This window comes from Amblyomma maculatum, chromosome 9 (genome assembly GCF_055883805.1).
Source record: "Amblyomma maculatum isolate TAMU_Amacu chromosome 9, ASM5588380v1, whole genome shotgun sequence".
NCBI classification, from domain to species: domain Eukaryota; kingdom Metazoa; phylum Arthropoda; class Arachnida; order Ixodida; family Ixodidae; genus Amblyomma; species Amblyomma maculatum.
The window spans coordinates 73,919,323-73,938,750 of NC_139352.1; the positions used below are offsets into that span (position 1 = coordinate 73,919,323).

The 19,428-nt window shown below is 47.2% G+C and overlaps 1 protein-coding gene and 1 pseudogene across 1 annotated transcript in view; both read left to right on the forward strand.

The window, feature by feature from the left end:
• LOC146179434 (uncharacterized) overlaps positions 1-18,958 on the forward strand; it is a 136,194-nt gene extending 117,236 nt beyond the window's left edge. Inside the window, exons 14-19 of the mRNA XM_084580195.1 lie at positions 13,832-14,044; positions 14,511-14,659; positions 16,281-16,422; positions 17,425-17,504; positions 17,650-17,857; positions 18,544-18,958. Coding sequence (XP_084436321.1) covers positions 13,832-14,044; positions 14,511-14,659; positions 16,281-16,422; positions 17,425-17,504; positions 17,650-17,857; positions 18,544-18,750 — 999 coding nt within the window. The 3' untranslated portion in view covers positions 18,751-18,958. The remainder of the gene's footprint in view (positions 1-13,831; positions 14,045-14,510; positions 14,660-16,280; positions 16,423-17,424; positions 17,505-17,649; positions 17,858-18,543) is intronic.
• LOC146179435 (NEDD8-conjugating enzyme Ubc12 pseudogene) lies at positions 3,061-3,834 on the forward strand (annotated as a pseudogene).
• Positions 18,959-19,428: the final 470 nt, after the last annotated feature.

Here is a 19,428-nt window from a genome sequence, read left to right on the forward strand (position 1 = left end):
GATGTTATAATGCCGCACCCTCGTATCGTGCCAACGCTTCCTAGACTGGAGTAGTGACGTTGGTCGTGCTCGTAACAGTCGAACGCACGGTACTAAACGTCTGGCTATGGTTGCGGCGCATTATGGTGGCTAGAGGTGGCGCGACCGCGCATTCCGCAGCTTGGAGAAAACGCGCCGAAGGTTCATACCGCCGCCACTGGTCGCCGCTGTGGTGCTGCTGTCAGCTCTTCGATGCTTCTCTCCGGCGCACGCCGGCGCGTTCGTTCTTGTTTGCTTGTAGATGCTGCGTCCGTGTGCTGTGCGATGTCAGCGCACGTTGAAGATCCCCAGATGGTCGAAATTACTCCGTAGCCCTCCACTACGGCTCCTCTTTCTCTCTTTCCACTTTCACTCCCACCGTCCTCCCTTCCCTTACGGCGCGGTTGCGGTGTCCACAGAAAACAAGTGAGACAGTTACCGCGCCTTTCCCTTCCTATAAATAAATCATTTTTTTTAGCTGTTGTGCTATTTTTCAATCGGCTTTGCCCTAGCTAAGTTTATCCTGTTTTGTTTGGTGCCGATGTAGTTTTTCTTGCCGAGGTGCTAGTGCGAGTATGTAGTACATGTGCGTACTTTTCTTTTTCTCTTGTGTTTAGAAACCCCCCGCAAAAAAAAAAGTGAAAGAACCGTTGTCAGGCAAAATTACCATCAATTGCTAAACAAAGAAATAAATGAAAGAATTGTCAGGCAAAAGGCCAGCCAATTGTAAAAAAAAAAATTAATGAAAGCATTGTTATCAAGCAAATGGCCAGTCAATTACTAAAAAAAATAATGAAAGCACCGTTGTCAGGCAAAAGGCCAGCCGATTGCTAAAAAAATAATGAAAGCATCGTTATCAGCAAGAGGTCAGTCAATTGCTAAAAAAAATTTACTGAAAGCATCATCCATGACCAGCTTCTTATGTGGGAGACCTGAGTGAGGCAAATGAAGCTCTTAAAGACTGTGGCATCGAACACACATCTGTCATCACTCAGGCCAGTGATTCAAGGCTGATATTTTATATCGCTGGATATGTGGCGAAGAAATGCATCGCTGGGCGAAACGCTGAGGCGTCCGTGTGTTGTGCGATGTCTGCGCACGTTTAAGATCCCCAGGTGGTCGAAATTACTCCGTAGCCCTCCACTACGGCTCCCCTTTCTCTCTTTCCACTTTCACTCCCACCTTCATCCCTTCCCTTATGGCGCGGTTAAGGTGTCCACAGAAACAAGTGTGACAGATACTGCGCCTTTCCCTTCCTGTGAACCAATTATCATCATCATCAACAAAATGTGAAGAGTGATGCAGACAACAACTCAGTCTCAAGAACGGAACTGCTCCAGATGCAGCGTGTCCTAATTACCAGTTGAAAGTCAGCGCTCGTTGTGTCGTCTTCTAATCTTGTGCTCCCGTCCACGTTCCGCGCTGTTACCTCAAGATGCATAACCAACATGCCCAAGCTGCTATTCTAGTTAATTACCAGTGCAGTTGACAGAGGCAGTCTCGTGTTTCCATCAACCAATCTAAACGCCCCTGTGACATCCCATGAAAACACCTTTACTCGCTGTTTTAGTGCGCGTGAAATCCGAAGAGACAGCCTGATTGACTTGGTATCCATTCTCCAAATGACCAAACTGCAGCTGGTTGGTTGTCACGGACATATTACATTTGTGACAAACAAAGTGATCAAGTTCTATGTTCTTAACAGACTACACTTCTACCTGAAGACGTAGAATTTACTTCCAAAAGAAAGGCAAGGGAGAATGAAACTGTTGAAACTGAGGTGGATTGTTTAATTTGCTATTTGGTTGTGAGCAGTTATGTCTGGAAATTGTGTTTATTCTACCTGTATTATATGTATATTTCAGGCCTTCAACAGCAACCTCAACATTGTGAAATTATTGTTGCCCTTAAGTGCAATAAACAAAACTTTGCTTATACATGAGAGTTTTTTGGGAATAAAACTGCAGTTTGTTCCTTCTGTACTTAAATACCGTTTCACATCGCGTGTTGCACGTCCTGGCTATCATCTGGCTAAAAATTGTACTTTCCCACTTAAGACGCACTGGAAATTCGCAGACAACAAAGAATTCAAATTAGCCTGGTGCCTGCGTACTGTGCGACGTAACCGCACTTTAAATAATCGCATGTCATCTGCATTCTCTGTAATCTTCGACTGCGACGCCCCTCAGCCCGAGTCGCTTTGGCTTTTTAAAACTCGCAATACCAAACCAAAATAACTAGCTTTAAAACTGCGACCACTGTGCACATCGGGAAAGGGTATGTAATGCATCTTCAGACCAAAACTTCGTAATTTAAGCAGCATTTAGTAGCGCGACAAACAAAACAACCGGCACAGCCGCATCGCTCGCTTTCACGGTGCCAAAGAGCATATTAGCAGTGGACGTCACTCCTTACTTGCCTATTTTGCTTACCTGGTTAAAATATTTCATGTGGTGGCAACAATTGTAACATTTTGTTGGTATGACTGCGCTGCAACCGCAGCAAAGTTTACCCCAGCGCGAGCCGAGCACGCATCGAAGGGCTGAGAGCAGCGCCACCTACGCGAGGCATGAAACGTAGGAGCGGCGCTCTCGGCCCGCTCGCGTCTCCTGACTCTGGCGGCGCACGAATGCGCAGAAAGAAAGTGCCGCCAGCTAAACGCACCATTACAAACATGGTTTCGTTCCCGCGCTTTTAGGAGTTTCGGTTTTGATTTCATGTAATTCAGGAACTAATTTTCACTTCGTTTGATTGAATATATCTTAGTAAAGTGAAACGTCGGACTGCTACGTTCAGTAGATGAATTGCTTATGTCACATAGTAATACATATCGAAGGGCAGGCTGAATGATCGCGACTGAAGAATATACTTTTGCCAGATATGTAATTTTCAAACTACGTAAAATAAGAATGATAAAAATGGTTTTACTACACACAAACATATCGCACGCGATATGCATGCGTCGATAACAGCTTTGCGCAGTTTCACTGCTTGCTGTAAAGAAGAAAATTTTCCACAGTCTGGCAACACTGGTCAGACAAAACATCGAAGAAGTTGAAGCGCGGAACGCGAGCGCGGGCTGCGATCTGCGTTTTGCTCGAGGCTTATTCGTTGTTCGCCGCATTTCGTGTTGCGTTTACCCTCCACAGTCGTTCAGCATAGCCTGCGAGCGACGCGATGCTGAAGCTATTCTCGCTCAAACAGCAACAGCGCAAAGAGGGCGCGGGGTCAGCGGGTGACAAGTCCGCTGCGGCTCGACGCAAGCACGCTTCGGCCGCGCAGCTTCGTGTCACGAAGGACATCAACGAGCTGGATCTGCCCAAGACTTGTCAGGTTGAGTTCCCCGATCCGGACGACCTGCTCAACTTCAAGCTGATCATCCGCCCGGACGAAGGCTTCTATCGCGACGGCCAGTTCGTGTTCAGCTTCAGCGTGGGGCCCAACTACCCACACGACCCTCCGAAAGTGAAATGCGACACCAAAGTGTACCACCCCAACGTGGACTTCGAGGGTAACGTTTGCCTCAACATTTTGCGAGAAGACTGGAAGCCGGTGTTGACGGTGAGCACTGTTGTGTACGGACTGCTCTTCCTCTTTCTCGAGCCTAACACGGACGACCCGCTCAACAAGGAGGCTGCCGATGTCCTACGCAACAGTCGCAAACTGTTCGAGCAGAATGTCAAGAGGGCGATGGTGGGGGGCTACATTGGTGGAGTGCTCTTTGAACCATGCCTCAAGTAACCACGCTTTGTGCGGTGCTGCCTTTATTCGGGAATAATGAAGTTCAGAAGATGCGGTGAATAAAGTGCGTCCTACAGCTGCAAACTGACCTTGTTTTCACATGTGTGCCTTTAATCACGTAAGTAAACTGTACTAGAGTCTGCAGGAGCATGTTTTGCTTTGAAAGCGCAGTGTAGGAAGAGCTGCCACGACTTTTACACGTACTAATAACTTTGGTTTCCTACCTGCCTAGTGCCCCGAAAGGCTCGAATGCCTCTTTTTGCAGTGTTTTCTGTGCGGCTTGTGTGGTGGTGTCACGACCTCCTCTGTAGTTTGTGGGTGGCGTTACAGCGTGACGCGGCTGCGCGCCACCTTCGCTCTTTTCGAAACTTCAAAACGCCGGTAGCTAACGCTGTCCCATGTCAGCTAAAAAATAGTGTTCAAGGTTATCTAAGTGCGTCATAGCTGAGATAGGAACACGCGAAAAGGAAAGCAATAGCTTTATGTCTCACGAGAACGGAAAGCCATCTGCGGTTTTTGGTTGGCAAACGTTTATTAAAAAACAGTCAAGGGGCCGAAGGCTTATATCTAGGGGTCGGCCCAGACTCCTGGGAATCTGGCAGCCTCTAGAGCGAGACCGATAAGTGCTCGTTTCGTCCAGGGTAGAGCTGCGTGGACCAGCCTCCCAGATATGTTGTGTGGGTGTTGGCGTGTGTTGTCATGGATAAGTCCAGACCATATGAAGGAGGTCTGCTGAGATGTTGCAGTGTTTACACATCGGTGTATACAGTTCAGGAAATGTATTGCGGAATCTTTTGGGATTGGGAAAAGTGTCCGTCTGATATCTATCTTTGTAAGTTCTTGGTGCGGACCTGGATAGAGTTGGCGAGAAAGACGATAGTGTTGGAGCAGGTCGCGTGAAGTGATTAAGGTGTCTTTCCTGACCAAGGCGGGCATGTTGGGAGCGAGATAAGCTGCTCGGAAAGTGAGCCCTTGAGCTAGCTCGTGTGCTCCCTCATTACCCTTGAGACCCATGTGGGCTGAAGCCCATATCAGGAGGGTCAGGTGTTTAGGAGGATTTGACGTGAGTACGCGAAACGCTTCGACTGAAATACGGTCACGAGTAAAATTAAGAATGGCGCGCTTTGAGTCACTTATGAGTACTTACGTTAGTCTTACTTAGTCTTACTTACGGACTATGAGTACTTACGCTTTAGAAGTGAAGAGCGCGAGGGCAATAGCTACTTCCTCCGCTGTAGTGATATGCGAAGTGCGTACGGAGCAGGAGGCATGAAGCCATCTGCGGAAATTGTCTGCTAAATGTGTCGCCGGAAGTCGTGGTCCTAAAAGCCCACGCGACGTTTTACGAAAGGGGTATCTTTCTCATCAGTCATATCATTGTTAGTAGTGTAGTGCTAAAAGATATAGCGTAATAGTCATTTGACATACCATGTCATGTAATCATGTCATGCCATCAGGCACACGTAATAAAGAAAATTAGTTAAGCGTGATGTGAGTTGTGCGTAATTCATACTAATCATGTGACTCATGCTGGAAATAATAGCGAACAAACAGGCGCTTGTCCGTGTCCACTCGCTCGTCCCGTCTTCCTTTGTTCGCTATTATTGCCAGCATAGAATGAATCAACATGCCCAAACATGTTTGCCTAATCATGTGACATGTGACAAGCATGATGTGCCAGTGATTCAGGATGACTTGTAAAAAGTGGTGGAGTTCAAGTTTCACGTGATTCAGGAGACTTATAAAAACATGATGCCACATCAGTCATGTGGAAAAAATATGTCACGTGATTTAGGATGACTTGCCTAAAGTGATACCGTCACGTTGGAGTTACTGGATTCGGTATGACGCGGCGTTACATCGTAGTCGCGTCACAAAGTGTCACGTGAATCAGGATGACTTTAAAAGCGACGACACACCAGTCATGGGACAAATTGTCATGTGTTTCATAGTGACATGCAAAGATGACAGCGTGAGTAGTAGCCACGTGAATAGTTTGTGATTCGGGATAACCTGCTAAAAGCGACGACGTCGAACCGCCGTTATGTGAAAGTGTCGCGTAATACAGTGTGACAAGAAATTATGCTGTCACACGGGATTCACATGAGAAATCTTCCGTGACTGAGGATGTCGCAAAAAGTATTGACGCCACACCAGAGCCACGTGATGCAGGACGACTCCAAAAAGATTGATCACACAGCAGAGCACGTGATTCACGATCAGCTGCTGCAAAAACGCCAATGCTTTCCGATTTCTCCAGTTTAGCAGACTTCTGTGTACTCGAAACTGTTCCCTATGTTCTCACGGTGCATCTCTTAGCTTTAATTGGGCCCACCTGAGGAACTAGTAAAGTAGTGAACAACATTTGCCGGTGCGTGATCTTGTCTGCGCTAGTGTGACGGTGTAAGAGGCATCAACTTCCGGTTTTCGCCTTAAGGTTCATCTATGAGGGGCTCGAAACAAACGCTGAATGAAACCTAAAGCGAAGCAATGGAAACGGCAGTTTTATCCGTTTGCAGAGATTTATTTTCGTGTATACGCAGCAGAATAATACGCACCTGCCAACCTGGTATAAACCTCTGCAGCAATGAAGTATAGTGTTCTTCTAGAACACCGTAAAGTGAAGCCATTGTGCCGTCGTCAGCGTCCCGCCATTCACAATGTGATGAGCGAATAATAAATAAAACACATAAGAGAAAAATAGCATAAGGCTACGAACATCATTCGAACCCTCAGCGAATTGCCCCGCCGCTGTGGTGCAGCGGTTAAGGTGCCCGACTACTGTGAGTGCTGGGGTGTCGTGCGGGGGGCCAGGGGGCCCCGAATACCCTTGCGTCAATAAATGTTTTCTCCTCCTCCTCCGGAGTACCCGGGTTCGAACCCGAACGCCGACAGCTGCATTCGATGGAGCTGAAACGAAGAGGCGTCTGCGTGCTGTGTGATGTCAGTGCATGTTGTTGTTGTTATGGCTGTAGGAAAAAGGAAAAGAAAATGCACAGGCCTGCTACTGGCTCTGTAGCTGAGCCACCTCCGCTGCCTCGGACAGAAAAAAATTATTTATAGGAAGGGAAGGGCGCGGTAACTGTCTCACTTGTTTTCTGTGGGCACCACAACTGCGCCGTAAGGGAAGGGAGCAAGGTGGGAGAGAAAGTAGAAAGAAAGAGGAGCCGTAGTGGAGGGCTACGGAGTAATTCCGACCACCTGGGGATCTTTAACGTGCGTTTACATCGCACAGCACCCGGACGCCTCTTCGTTTCGCCTCCGTCGAAACGCAGCCGCTGAGGTCGGGCTCGAACCCGGGTACTCCGGCGCAGTAGTCGGGCGTCTTACCACCCTCTGACAGGAGAGAGAAAGTAGAGAAAAAAGAAGAGGGAGAGAAAGACTCGCGCCGCAACAGCCGTCGTCTACCCCACCACCTAAGCGGTGGCGGGTGCAATGACGGCCTACAACAGATAAAAATTTGGTGGCTGGCTAGGTCCCGCCGCAAGCGGCGTTGACCTACCGTCCCAGCTCCATAGGGCCAGGAACAGCCACCCTTCACCACCTCCCCTCCTACGCCCGCCAGTGCATGTTAGAGCATGTTAAAGATCTCCAGATAGTTGTGGCTGTAGGAAGAAGGAAAAGAGAATGCACGGTCCTGCTACTGGCTCTGTAGCTGAGCCACCTAGGGTTACTCGTGCGGATAGAAGATAAAATAGAGAAGAAAGGAAAAAGGAGAGGGGGAGAAAGACGCGCGCCGCAACAGCCGTCATCCACCACCGAATCAGTGGCGGGTGCAATGACGGCCTGCTTTCTTTCTCTCGACTTTAACTCCTACCTTCCTTCTTTCCTTTACGGCGCGGTTCAGGTGTCCACAGAAACACGTGTGACAGATACTGCGCCTTTCCCTTCCTGTGAACCAATTATTCATGGGCGCTTTATTTAAAGCGAAGGCCTTTATAGGCTCATGCAAAGAAATCCGTGCGCGAGATCTTTGTGCAATATTCCGCGAGATGTGTCCTTGTAGTTGTTGTTGTCTAGTGTACCTGCCATCTGCAATCCCACACTTGAACGCGCACCAAGGAACGCCACGCGACAGGAGTGATGGTGTACTTTATACGTCCAAGCTCAGACCGAAGTGTGACAGATACTGAGCCTTTGCTTTCCTGTAGACCAGCTATTATATGTAGCACTGCAACAAACGCCGATAAGAGGCAAACGGTAAGAGGCAAATGACAGGAGAGTAAGGGTAGAGTATGATAAAGGGAGGGGCTAGTTGGCATTATTGAAGAACATAAGTGCGCAAAAAGGACGAAACAGGAGAAGAATACTCATTTCCAATTAGTTACGATCATTACAAGTCACTTGAGCCATTATTAATCATTATTTGTTTAATTGTTATGCCAGCGCCCCTGCCTGACATCGGCTTTTTAAACCGTCACCTCCTCGTGTTGTGCGCCGCCGCCTTCTTCAACCTTCTTATGTGGTTGTCGATTATCTTGAAAAATGCTGGCTGAAAAGTTCACACCATTTATGCAGGTTCATTTACCGGCCTTAGATGTAGCACGTGATTAGCTAGCTGCTCGTGCATATTTCTCGTCCGTGCGCACGGGAACCTGAATAGGGAAAGCACTCCGCAGAAACGCGGATTATCTTCCTTTCAGGTGCGTACGGTACGCTGAAGTAGCGTCGCTGTTTCGTGGAAGGCATTAAGAGATTACTGTGATAGTCGTCTCTTAATTCCAGCAAAAAGTGCTTTATGGTACCAGCGGATTTGTGCAAGCCTATATCAGTCACCTGTCTTTCAAGACGAGTTATACTGTTTCTGTATTGAGACTTTGGTCCTGAAGCATATATTTAAGCGTTGGCCAAGTCCTCTTTATTCGTGAATCAAGCTTATGGTTAACATTTAGGTGGACCAGTCGATTTGCTTGCATAGAAGGCTTCTACTAAGACGGTCAGCAATTTCTAAATATGTGCTTTCTGAATTAAAGGATCGCTTTTTCTCGATTTAATCATTGTCAACGGCTTAGTGCATCAGCTGAGACGTGCTAACTTGCAGGCTGCTTATATAATATTCACTTGTTTACTTTTGAATGCAACTGTTAGCTCCCCATTTTTTAGATGCTTGCAGCCCATCGCATGTTATATCAATATTCGTCTTTAGAAAATCAACCATTTCATTTTCGTCGCTACTGCAGCGCGAACAATTTCGGGGCCTTTCAGTGATGAGTGAAACTGCGTGATCATGCAATAATGACACAAGCCACGGCTACGAATCAGAAAAACAGTGCGGCGTGCTATCTGGAAGTCATTACAACGTAGTCACCATCTCGAAGCACGTGCATAGGTCTAGAGTTCGGCAGGCATTGCAGTGCCAAAACATATACTTAATACGGTCACATTTCTCTGGCCACAGGATAGGCCTAATCATATTGCAAGAAACGAATGGCAAAGAGCAAACGAACACTGTGGCCAAGTGCAGCATTGCCGTCATATTATACTTAACTTTACATATTGCCATCACAGCAAGCATTCATAAACCAACTCGCCATACATTGCGCAATTTCGTCACTTACTTGTCTAACCAGCTCTGATCACCCCCGTGCGTCTGCATGTATCTATCTCTCGTGCATAAAACGCGCACTCGGCGTCGCCCGATGACTCAGCATTTCTCTATTTTGTCATCGAATTGACTAACGTTACTGACAAACGGAGCATTCGTTCCGAATCGAGACGAGTACTGCCGCCGTTCAAACTCTCTCCGAACCCGACAAATTCTCCTCACTTGCTGACCTTTGTTGGCTTTGGATCACACTTCCATTTCGACTCTTGCTTTCTCGAAGGTGTGGTTTCACGCATGGTCCTCGATTAACACAACTTTACAAGGATAGGTTGCCCATGCTGTCTGTCCACTAGGCAAGCTTGCAAGAAGGGTATCATGTAGGAGAGGAGAGGCACTTCCAAAGACTGATGAAGTGGCGATACCAATCAAAGAACGGAAATCGGCAGTATGTGGATCCAGTTTCGCGCGCGCGTGCATGTGCGTGCGTGCGCTTGCTGTATGTGTGCGTGTGTGTGTGTGCGCGCGCGCATGTGTGTTTGTGTGTGTGTGTGTGTGTGTGTTGCAACGATAGCAGTACCAGGTCCAGTTATTCACTCTGACTGATCAACAGTGTGACGGCATGTATTACGCTACACTGATGCTAATTAAATAGAATTCTAATGTCAATCGCAGTGGCTCAGTCTTTATGGCGCTTGGCTATTCACTGAGCCGGGAGAGTCGGGTTCAGTCAAGGCCGCTGGGGCCTCGTTTCGAGGGAGGCGAGAAGCAAATAACTCGTGTAATATGTGCGATGTTAGTCCATGGTAAAGAACCCCACGTGGCCGAAATTAACCAGAGCTCTCCATTGTGGCGTCACTTATAGCTCGAATCACTTTGGGAGCCTATGAACTGGAATGTTAATCATTTATTGGTCGAAAAAAATGACGTCAGCTCTAGCGTCAGTGTGGCCATCCAAATATTGATAGATTGACGAATTGAGGTTAATCATGCTCAAGTTTTTCGAAATGGTCATTACGTTTTTGCATATATGTTTTTTTATAACGCTAACAGATCGCGCGCGTCGCTGGAAAATGTGGTGCTGGAGTGTCAATAAACCAGATATAATAGAATTACGCTATCTTCCTGCTAATCGTCGCCATAGTGTTTTGAAGTGTTGGCTGTTAGCAGAAAATCTCTGAGCGAGTCACACGGGGGAGGCATCATTGCGATTAAATATGCGGGAGGATGAAGCTCTCAAGTGTCGAGACAGACAGAAAGCATTTCATCTGAAAAATGGTACCTCGTGGTTAGGTCACAAAAATGAAAAGATGTACGATAACGTTATCTTAATTTGATGTTCTCTCTTTACGTGACGGTGTAGGAGCATTATTTATACGTGTGGTTTTCATGTTATTTATTTGAAGAGCTGCATCCAGGTTGATAGCGACTGCATGGTCTTGCGTGTAAACAATATTTTCTGCCTTGGGTGGCTGTGCACCGCCAGTATAAGTGATTGATGCTGACTGTACCTGTATTGTTACCAACCACAGTGCTATCATGGCCTCCAAGATCACCTCCGCGCTCATGTTTCTCTCCGGCCGTTCCAATCGGCCGGAGAGAGCGTAAGTCGGAAAAGGGGCGTGGCGCTCGTCACCTATGCATCAAGTGTTCCGCCGCAGTTTGGCGCAAACTATAAAACACGAGTTTCTTCAGCTTGCGCTCGTACCACAGTCGAGCTGCCAGCTTTAAGATGCCACGGGCAAGACGGCAGCCAACAATTTCGCTATCGTTAAACTACTAATAATATAAGGCCCACATGCGCAAAGTTAGGCAGCGACTACCCGAAGCTGCATGCCCGCCCGAAGCATGCATGCGTGCTCTGGCGCTCTCCGCTGCGGTTCCGCGTCTTTTTTTTTTTTTTTTTTTTTTGCCAGTGTGTATTATATACACGCCGTACATTTGCGAGTTCATTAACTCGCTAAATACAGTATTTATGCGTGCGGCGACTTACATAAACATCCATCGCACGAATGCAATTCTTTAAATGGTTCCGCCACAGCCACATGATTATTGCTTACCTAGATGCATGTCATGATAGCTATTTTTTTTTCTCGCACGGTTTTAAAGCAGCCTTGAAAGACCGTAAGTACGCAAGTTCGATAGAGTCCTTACGGAAAACAATTTACATGGGCTTTTATAATATGCCTTATGGCAAGCTTGCGTAATAAAAAAAAAGTTCGATAAAGGTGAAGGGTAATCGGGGCACGTTCAGGCACCTCTGCCGTCATATGAGTATATGCGAGGTTTTCGTGAGTGATCCCGTTAAAAGCGGATCAGCTTATACGATCGAATGTGAGGAGAAGCTATTACCTCATTTGTAAACTACGCGGCCCGCCATAGCAAATGCGCAATTATCAGGCGAGTTTCAGCTTATTTCTTGTTTTCACTTGTTTTCATATGCTACACTGGGTGCAGTGCTTTTATTTTTAATTTTTACTCCTATGCCTATACACGCAGAGGGCCAAGCCGAGCAAATGGGTTAATTCAAACGAATTATGATTAGAGTATAAAATGGAACTGTCATACACGCCTGCCACACTAGTTAGCAATTTTTTATTAACTTTCAATGATATGCGAAACTTATCAGAACATTTTTGGCACTAAACATCCGCCGGTTGTTATGATACTAGCCAACTTCTGAACAAAATTGCGAGGCAAACACTGTGAGCAATGTAAAAAAGACATGTTTCTTTATTTTAAAGAACTCGTGAGGTGGACAAAGATAAAAACGATATGGGCAAGCACAATCAAGACGTACACACAAACATTTCGTTATTTATAAAGTTCAATCACCACATGATGGCTACTTGCGTACTTTTCTATTCGCAAAGATAAAACTCGCCAGAGAAAACAAGCTATCTTGCTCAGCAGGCTTTTTTTTTTTTCCGGTAAGCTGCTTGATCACAATTACTATTTTTCCTGCGTTGATTAGCTGTGGCCTAAGCAACTTTTCTATGATTATCTTCGTTGTTTCAGTGGCGTGGTCCTTTCTTGCTGCACAAAGCTAGAAGAGAGCACCTTTCGAAGTAAGCAACATAGGCTAGCGACATATGTACGCTACACATGGAATGTAGCGATGTACGCTCCACTGGAATTTGTTATATTTGCAAGCAAGCGCAGAAGCCTTAGGATTAAAAATGGGGAAGAAAACGAATGTCTCATCAGTTCACCAAACTGCAACAAGACCTTGCAGCTGAGAAACATGCATGCCTTTGACCACTCGAACACACGCTTGTAACGTTGATTGACTGCCGGCTTCACGAGTGACCGTTAGGCACTCAAAGACTACCACCTACACGATATAGTCTTGACGAGTAACTGTTTCACAAGCAAAGAAAACTATCTACACGAGCACAATGCGTAAATTCTAAGTAGAACGAACACATTATGTGAACACAGAAAGAGCATCAACACTCCGCTTCGGTAGTAAACACAACACTTAAATTGTGAAACATTTCGGACACACCTTGCGGTCAGTCTTTGCTGGAAAACCAGCTAAAAATGAAAGGTTACGTGACACGCTCGTAATAAAGTTTTCGTCAATGTACACGTGCAAAAAACGAGAGAACCGCCAGCGGAGATACGCCGCGAGCGGGCTGGACGATGCATCGATGGATGGATGGATGGACGGAATATAGGAGCGTCCCCTTTGAAACGGGGTGGTAGCAGTAGCTATCATGCTCATTTTTCTCCCTATATCTTAATTATCAATTTAGAATGATTAACTAAACCATCATTCCATTTATTAAATTTTTGTTCCTACATTACTAACATTATGTCACTTCTCTGCTTTTAAGCCACCAATCTTCCAGTCGTTTTTTGCTAGTTTCCACCGCCGGTTTATTCACCCGGCCACTGTTATCTCTAAACCCCAGAGCTTCAGGAACAGTGATTGTGCCTGCATCAACTTCCGGATGGATACCATTACATTCGAGTATAATACGGTCAATTGTTTCACTGGAGTTACCACATACAGCACATGCGTCATCTCCATTGTTAAATTTCTTTTGGTAGCTGCGTGTTCTAAGGTACCCTGATCTAGCTTCAAAAAGTAGGGCACTGCCTCTTGAGTTATCAAAGAAATCTTCCTTCCTGATCTGACTTTTCCCCTTTCGGTGTAATTACACACTCTGTTTCTTTTCCATCGAATTTATCCAATTTTTACCTTCTGTGTTTTTCACCTGTTGCTTAATGCTCTTTATTTCTCCTTCCTTGTGACTAGCATACTTACTAGTTAGTTTCCTAGTTCTTTTCCTCCATTGTGAGTCACCGCTTTTTAAGTACAGGTATTTAAATACTTTAGCTGCATAGGCGCTAGAAATCGGCGCATAGGCGCGCACAGCCGCCTGGTGGCGCCTGGAGGAACTGACAAACTTACAACATTTGGCTGGGGCGCGCGCCGATTGGACCGGCCGGAGAGAAAGACGCGCGCGAGGGTGATCTTGGAGGCCATGGTATAATACATATGACTCGATCCTCTCGCAACAGATGGCGCAGGAGAACGAGCACCGCGGCAGCGTCCGGTTCGGCGTCAGCCTGTCAGCGCAGTACGTGGAGTCACAGGCCGAATACCGGCCCGCCTTCGGGGGCATGATGCAGCGGCTGGGAGACGAATATGCAGTTGACTCGTTTGGCGTGCTGGGCGTCCGACTGTCGCACATGGGCTTGCGTCCGGGGCTACCAGCCACCAATTGGATCGCGGTACGGATACCACTACGCCCCATATGGGCTTCGTCACGGAGTCCTTGCTTTGATTTCGAACAAATTCATATATGCATCAGGTTTTTAGTGTCACACGAGAGTCGTGACAATTAAGCAATTAATGATCATTACGCGTAGTACAAAGAATGGACTCTGAATCAAACGGATACGAAGTTTCTCCATCGGGTGTAAAAAGGCGAAGAAAGAGGAGTCCATCAGTGTGGTTAGCGGCTCTGACGTGGTTCTACTGAGATATTACGGGTTCGACCTCGACAGCGCAATTGAGACGGGCACGTGGTGAGATTGCGCGCGCTGCACCAAGCGGCCAAAATTATTCCGGAGCCCAGCGATAGGCAGCCCATAGCTCGCAGGTTCATAGCTCTCAGTGAGACGGTTTTGCTTCCCCAGGAACTTCCCTCTTACAATTGACTATATGCCATTAAAAGCTCTATCTCCTTGTGTGCAGGGCATGTCGGCCAGCATGGAGCGCCTGCCCATCCATAATTACCTGTTCGTGGGCGTCCTTCTGGAGGCACACTACCCTTCACTGCGCCTTGACAGTGTCCGCCAGCGAACCCTGGCCGAGACCCTGAGGGCCCAGATGGAGACGCTTAGGCAAGACCGACGCGCCGCTGAGGCGTAGTACACAGCAAGGGAGAAATTACCATTGGCACCCAGCTGGTTCATGTGGCCACAGAGTAAAGATGTACAACTTACTCAGGAACTTCGTAATTGAAGAAAAATTTGCCCTGACACGGGGTTCGAACCCGGGGTCATAGCCTTACTGGGGCAGTCTCTATGCCAGCTGGGCTAACTAGGATGGCCAGCAGACCTGACGGAAAATGTGGGATGCAGACTAATGGTGTTAATGATAACGATAATGGATGGATGATTGTGAATAATTACTTCTTTATGGCATATCTATTCTACGTTGGGGGATTGCCCTCACGCATTCCACAAGCGCGTTTTCCACTTGGCTCTCAGCCTACCGTCTGGTATGGTGGCCGTCCTGGTTAGAGTCAGTTGGAAGAGTGACTGCCCCAGAAAGTCGATGATCCCAGGTTCCAACCCCGGTGTGGGACGAATTTTTATTCAACTGAATTTTTTTTTAGCAAACTGTTAGCTTTCTTTTGTGGCCGTATATGACTGCGCTAGGGTGGATGCTAACGGGTAATTACTCCCGAGTCGCATATATTATAAATCTACTTCTCATTGGGGGATTTCTCTCAAAACTTCGCGCAATACGTAGCACATGCACACCATTTTTCAAGAGCTATAGACGAAAGCGACGAAGCAAGACAGGCACTGCATTAGCTAGCGTTCACCTCTTTCTTGCTCGCTTGCTTGCTCGCTCGCTTGCTTGCTTAGTCATGGAAAAAATTGTGGCGGTGTTAGTGAGTGCTTGAATTGCTTTGTTATTTACTTCGTTGTGTTACCACAAATAAGGTCATTATTTTTGTTCTTATGTCCTTGTTTCTTCATATCTGTTATGTATACATTGTAGTATGTACTATTTAAAGAGTTTATATCACCCATTAGTGTTACTTCTCCTGACTCTTGTACTTTGTTTTATATGCTCTGTACTGTTTATGTTTGTGTAATGTTATTTATTGGTGCATATGTTATTTGGATCTGTATTTCCTCAGATAAGGTGGTTCTTATAAATTGGCGAAAAGGGGTAGCTGGAGCATCTTTGCGGCACCAACTTCTCCTTTTGTTGTTCATGTAAAAAGCAAAAATTGGCGGCGAACGCTTGATCGCGTCATGCGAGATTAGGCCTAAAGCTCCAAAGCCGCCTGAGCAAGCGCGCAGAAGCGCAGCATAGGCGTTTTATAGTCCTATGCCCGTATTTCGAGTTTGCGTCGTTATCTCCCCGACCTCGAGTTACCGGATTGGTGGAAATGCCTGTACATGATGTTGCCACCTCTTCCAGTTCCTCAGTGGCAACACCCAGTTCCGGCATTTCGACCAATCAGGTGACTTGAGGTCACATGAGATAGCGACACTTCAATAACGACGCAAACTCGGAATGCGGGCCCTAGTAAATGCATGTTATACAGAGCCCGACAAGGTGTTGAATAGTGGGAAAATCGAGTCAGTCATTGTAGGCGGTATTTCTAAGATATGCTGTCTGTAATCGACGTGATTCCTTCTCAGCTTTCATTCATCATCTTTGCCTGAGACATGGTGTCGTCCATTGTCGATAGCCCTTTCCGTAGCAGTTTTTGCACCGCAGGGTGAACGCGCTAGTCCTCGTCACGCACCTTTGGGACACGGCGGCGCTGCAGAACTCGCAGACATGCCTCACGCAGCCACCATCGCTGTGGATGAGGGCGGCTTCTAGCGACGACACCAGCAAGGCCACCACACCCGACCTTGTAAGGATTTGCAGGGTTTCTCCCCAATCTTATCGTGCAAGCTGCATAGAACTGTCCACACGTAACCCTCGTGTGTTCAGAGTCAACGCGCTTTATTACAACAATTTGTTTGCTATCAACGCGCCGTCCTTAGCCAAGCAAATAAGCTTGCTTAGCTCTCCTCTTCTCGGCGACAAAATGACGTTAAGGCTAAAGGGGTGGGTCTTCCTCTGTCACTCAGTTTGTCCGTGGTACGGCCTCCTGGCATGCTTGTGTGGTTGCTGCTGTTTGTCGGTGCGGTAGCTGGCACCATCTGTGGAAACTTCATCTAACTGAAAATGCCTCAGTGACTGGTTGCAATTAAAGAAACTGGTTATGGCCGCCTTCCCTGTCGTTCAAAATGCGCAGTTTCCAATAAATACGCCCTGGATAACGAGTATTACCCATATATCATGTTTTAAAAGGGAACTATTAACTAATGCGGACAAATGGGGTAAGAGGGCGCATTCTGGTTGTGTACCTTTGGTAGCATCCTTTGTAGCGAAGTGCAACCTGGTCGTTGATAGTGCAGTTTTATGATTAAGGAAAGTTTGAACCCCACATGCTCCAGGTAACTTTCATTTCCTGCCGCTCGGTATATCATCAAGTAATTCTCGCGACTGTCACCAATGGCAATAATTTCTATCTGTGCTGTGCCCGTCATCAAATGCACTTTGCCGAGTAAAGAGCAGTAAATAGTACGGTGCCCTAGGATAGGCTGCAGCATACTTCGTCCTTACAGAAATTGTTGCTTCTGCCGCGTGTAAAAAATCAACGAAAATAAAGCAGGCGATCGTACATGGCATTGAATGAAAAGCAAACAAAGCCAAAGCCGTGAACTGCTGAAACTTTCTAGCCGCACTTTGAAAGTGTGACATGAATGCTGCCGGGCATAACATGAGATGTGGAGTATAAAATGTTAAGTAGTGAACCTGCCCTCAAAAGTTACTTCATATACGCAAACCATTGCTTTATTTCCTACAGGAAACTTCCGCACGCATCCTGGGTTTCTTCAAGTCCAATATCACACGGACTTTCTTGTCCATGACTATGGCTGTCCTCAGGTGAGTCGTTGAATGCAGTTCTCTCGCTTATACCAAAGGCTTCGTGAATCGTGGTTGAGTGTGAGGATTTACCTTTTTATTTATTTCTTGTTATAATATATAGTGACGTTGCGTTTAGCATGTCTCCCGCTACGCATATACGCAGGTACCGTCTTGAGGACAGCCACTCCCCGCCGGCAAGCATCATGGGCGCCACTTGCGTCGAAGGGCACCCCACGTCGTTCACCGAGACCTGCTCGAGCGTCGTGCGGCGCGGCACCCGCGGCGGCTTCGACGGCCGCAGCCTGACACCGTGGTTCGCCAAGAAGGGGGCCCTGTTTGCGTACGAGGACCGGAGCTCAATCGCAGCCAAGGTGGGTCCTCCGTGCTGGAACGGGTTAAAATGACGGCGTGGAGGCATATGTTCGTCGCAGCGTCTGTATGCGCAACGCTGCTGTATGGTGGCTCCTTCTAGCCACCATAGCTGCTGCATATACGAAAGCACAAACCTTCAATACGCTGTGGACGTCATCAATTACTGCAATACTTTTATGTGAACACTTTTATGTCAATTGCCATCGAGTGAAGCTGTTCTAAAGCTGCTCGAAAGTCCGTGAGGCATTTTGCTTCCGAAAGGCGTGAAGGGTCGAGGCAAGAGAAGGGAACGTTGATTTGTTCGTACACATGCATACACGGGTTATAGGGCTTTGCGTCGGGCGCTTGTATCCATATGTCAAAACAACTTTTCGTTGAACGGTAACAAACAAAAGCAGAGTGCTTCAGTTGTGTTTATGAAATGTAAACATGACAGTATACAGTCGCACTCGAGGTAAGCTCCCTGAAAAAGGTAATCCGCGGGCGTCTCCATATTGCTCGCACGGGGGGTTTTGTGCACATGACGAGCAAGCATGGTGGAAGCGGTATCGCGACTTGTCTGCACCTCTCCACAATCGTCAAAAGAAAAGGTGTCTTGACATCTGGTTGTGTCTGATGGGCAGGTCAGTAAGTGGCGCTCGCGTTGCTCGGCGGCCACCGTGACACACTGCCTCTGACGGTGCAGATGAAAGGCTGCTTACTTGTGCTGCGGAGCCTGGGTGAGCAGCGCGCCGGCTGGGCCCTTTTCGACATCGAGCAGGAACTGCTGCATGCCGATGACTGTGACCTGGAGCTGGTGCGACCGGCTCCCCACGGCCGAATGCGTGCCGTGAGGGACATCTTGGACGCGCACGGAGCCATCGCCGGCGCCCACCGGCGCAGGAGAAGATGATGTCTCCGTCCAAAAAGAGCTGCCTAATCACGATTGCCGCCTTGCCTTTCGGCCTGTGATGATTGTTCTGAGCAACATGAGCCAGCCATCGTGAGGTATACGGAACACCAGAAGAGGAAGAATGGAAGACACCCGGTTGTCAGGCCTCCTTTTTCTTCTGATGTTCCATACCTTTTGCTGGCTAATGTTGCTATGTGCCAACCCAGCTATATCAGATGTAGTCGGCCGTTCTCCCCCGCTGGTCTCGATTCCCTGATTTTGTATGCTAGTACGTACAGCGTGATGCAGAATTGCTCATAAGCGGGAAAAGGCGGAGCACCATGGAGATTGGCTTTCAGCATTAGCTAGACACATAGCAGATTCATTTTCGTTGGTGCAGGTGGTGCCATTGTCTGTGTCATAATGTATACTTTCTACAAGCGACTGTTCCAAAAGTGCAGGCTGCAAATTGCATTTACAAAGCAGAGGTGCACTTGAAGATAAGAGATTTTTTTTAAATACTAATCGAATGACAGATTACGTTCTTCTCAAATTTCATCAATGACAAAGTTTGAAAAGTCTATATGTAATCAGCTGCGTAGAATAAAGTAGATTGACAGCTAGTAGACTGCCTTTGGGCAGTGTGGTTTAAGCAGAGTAGGTGTCTTTGTTGTAAATGACTGACTATCGATAAGCGAT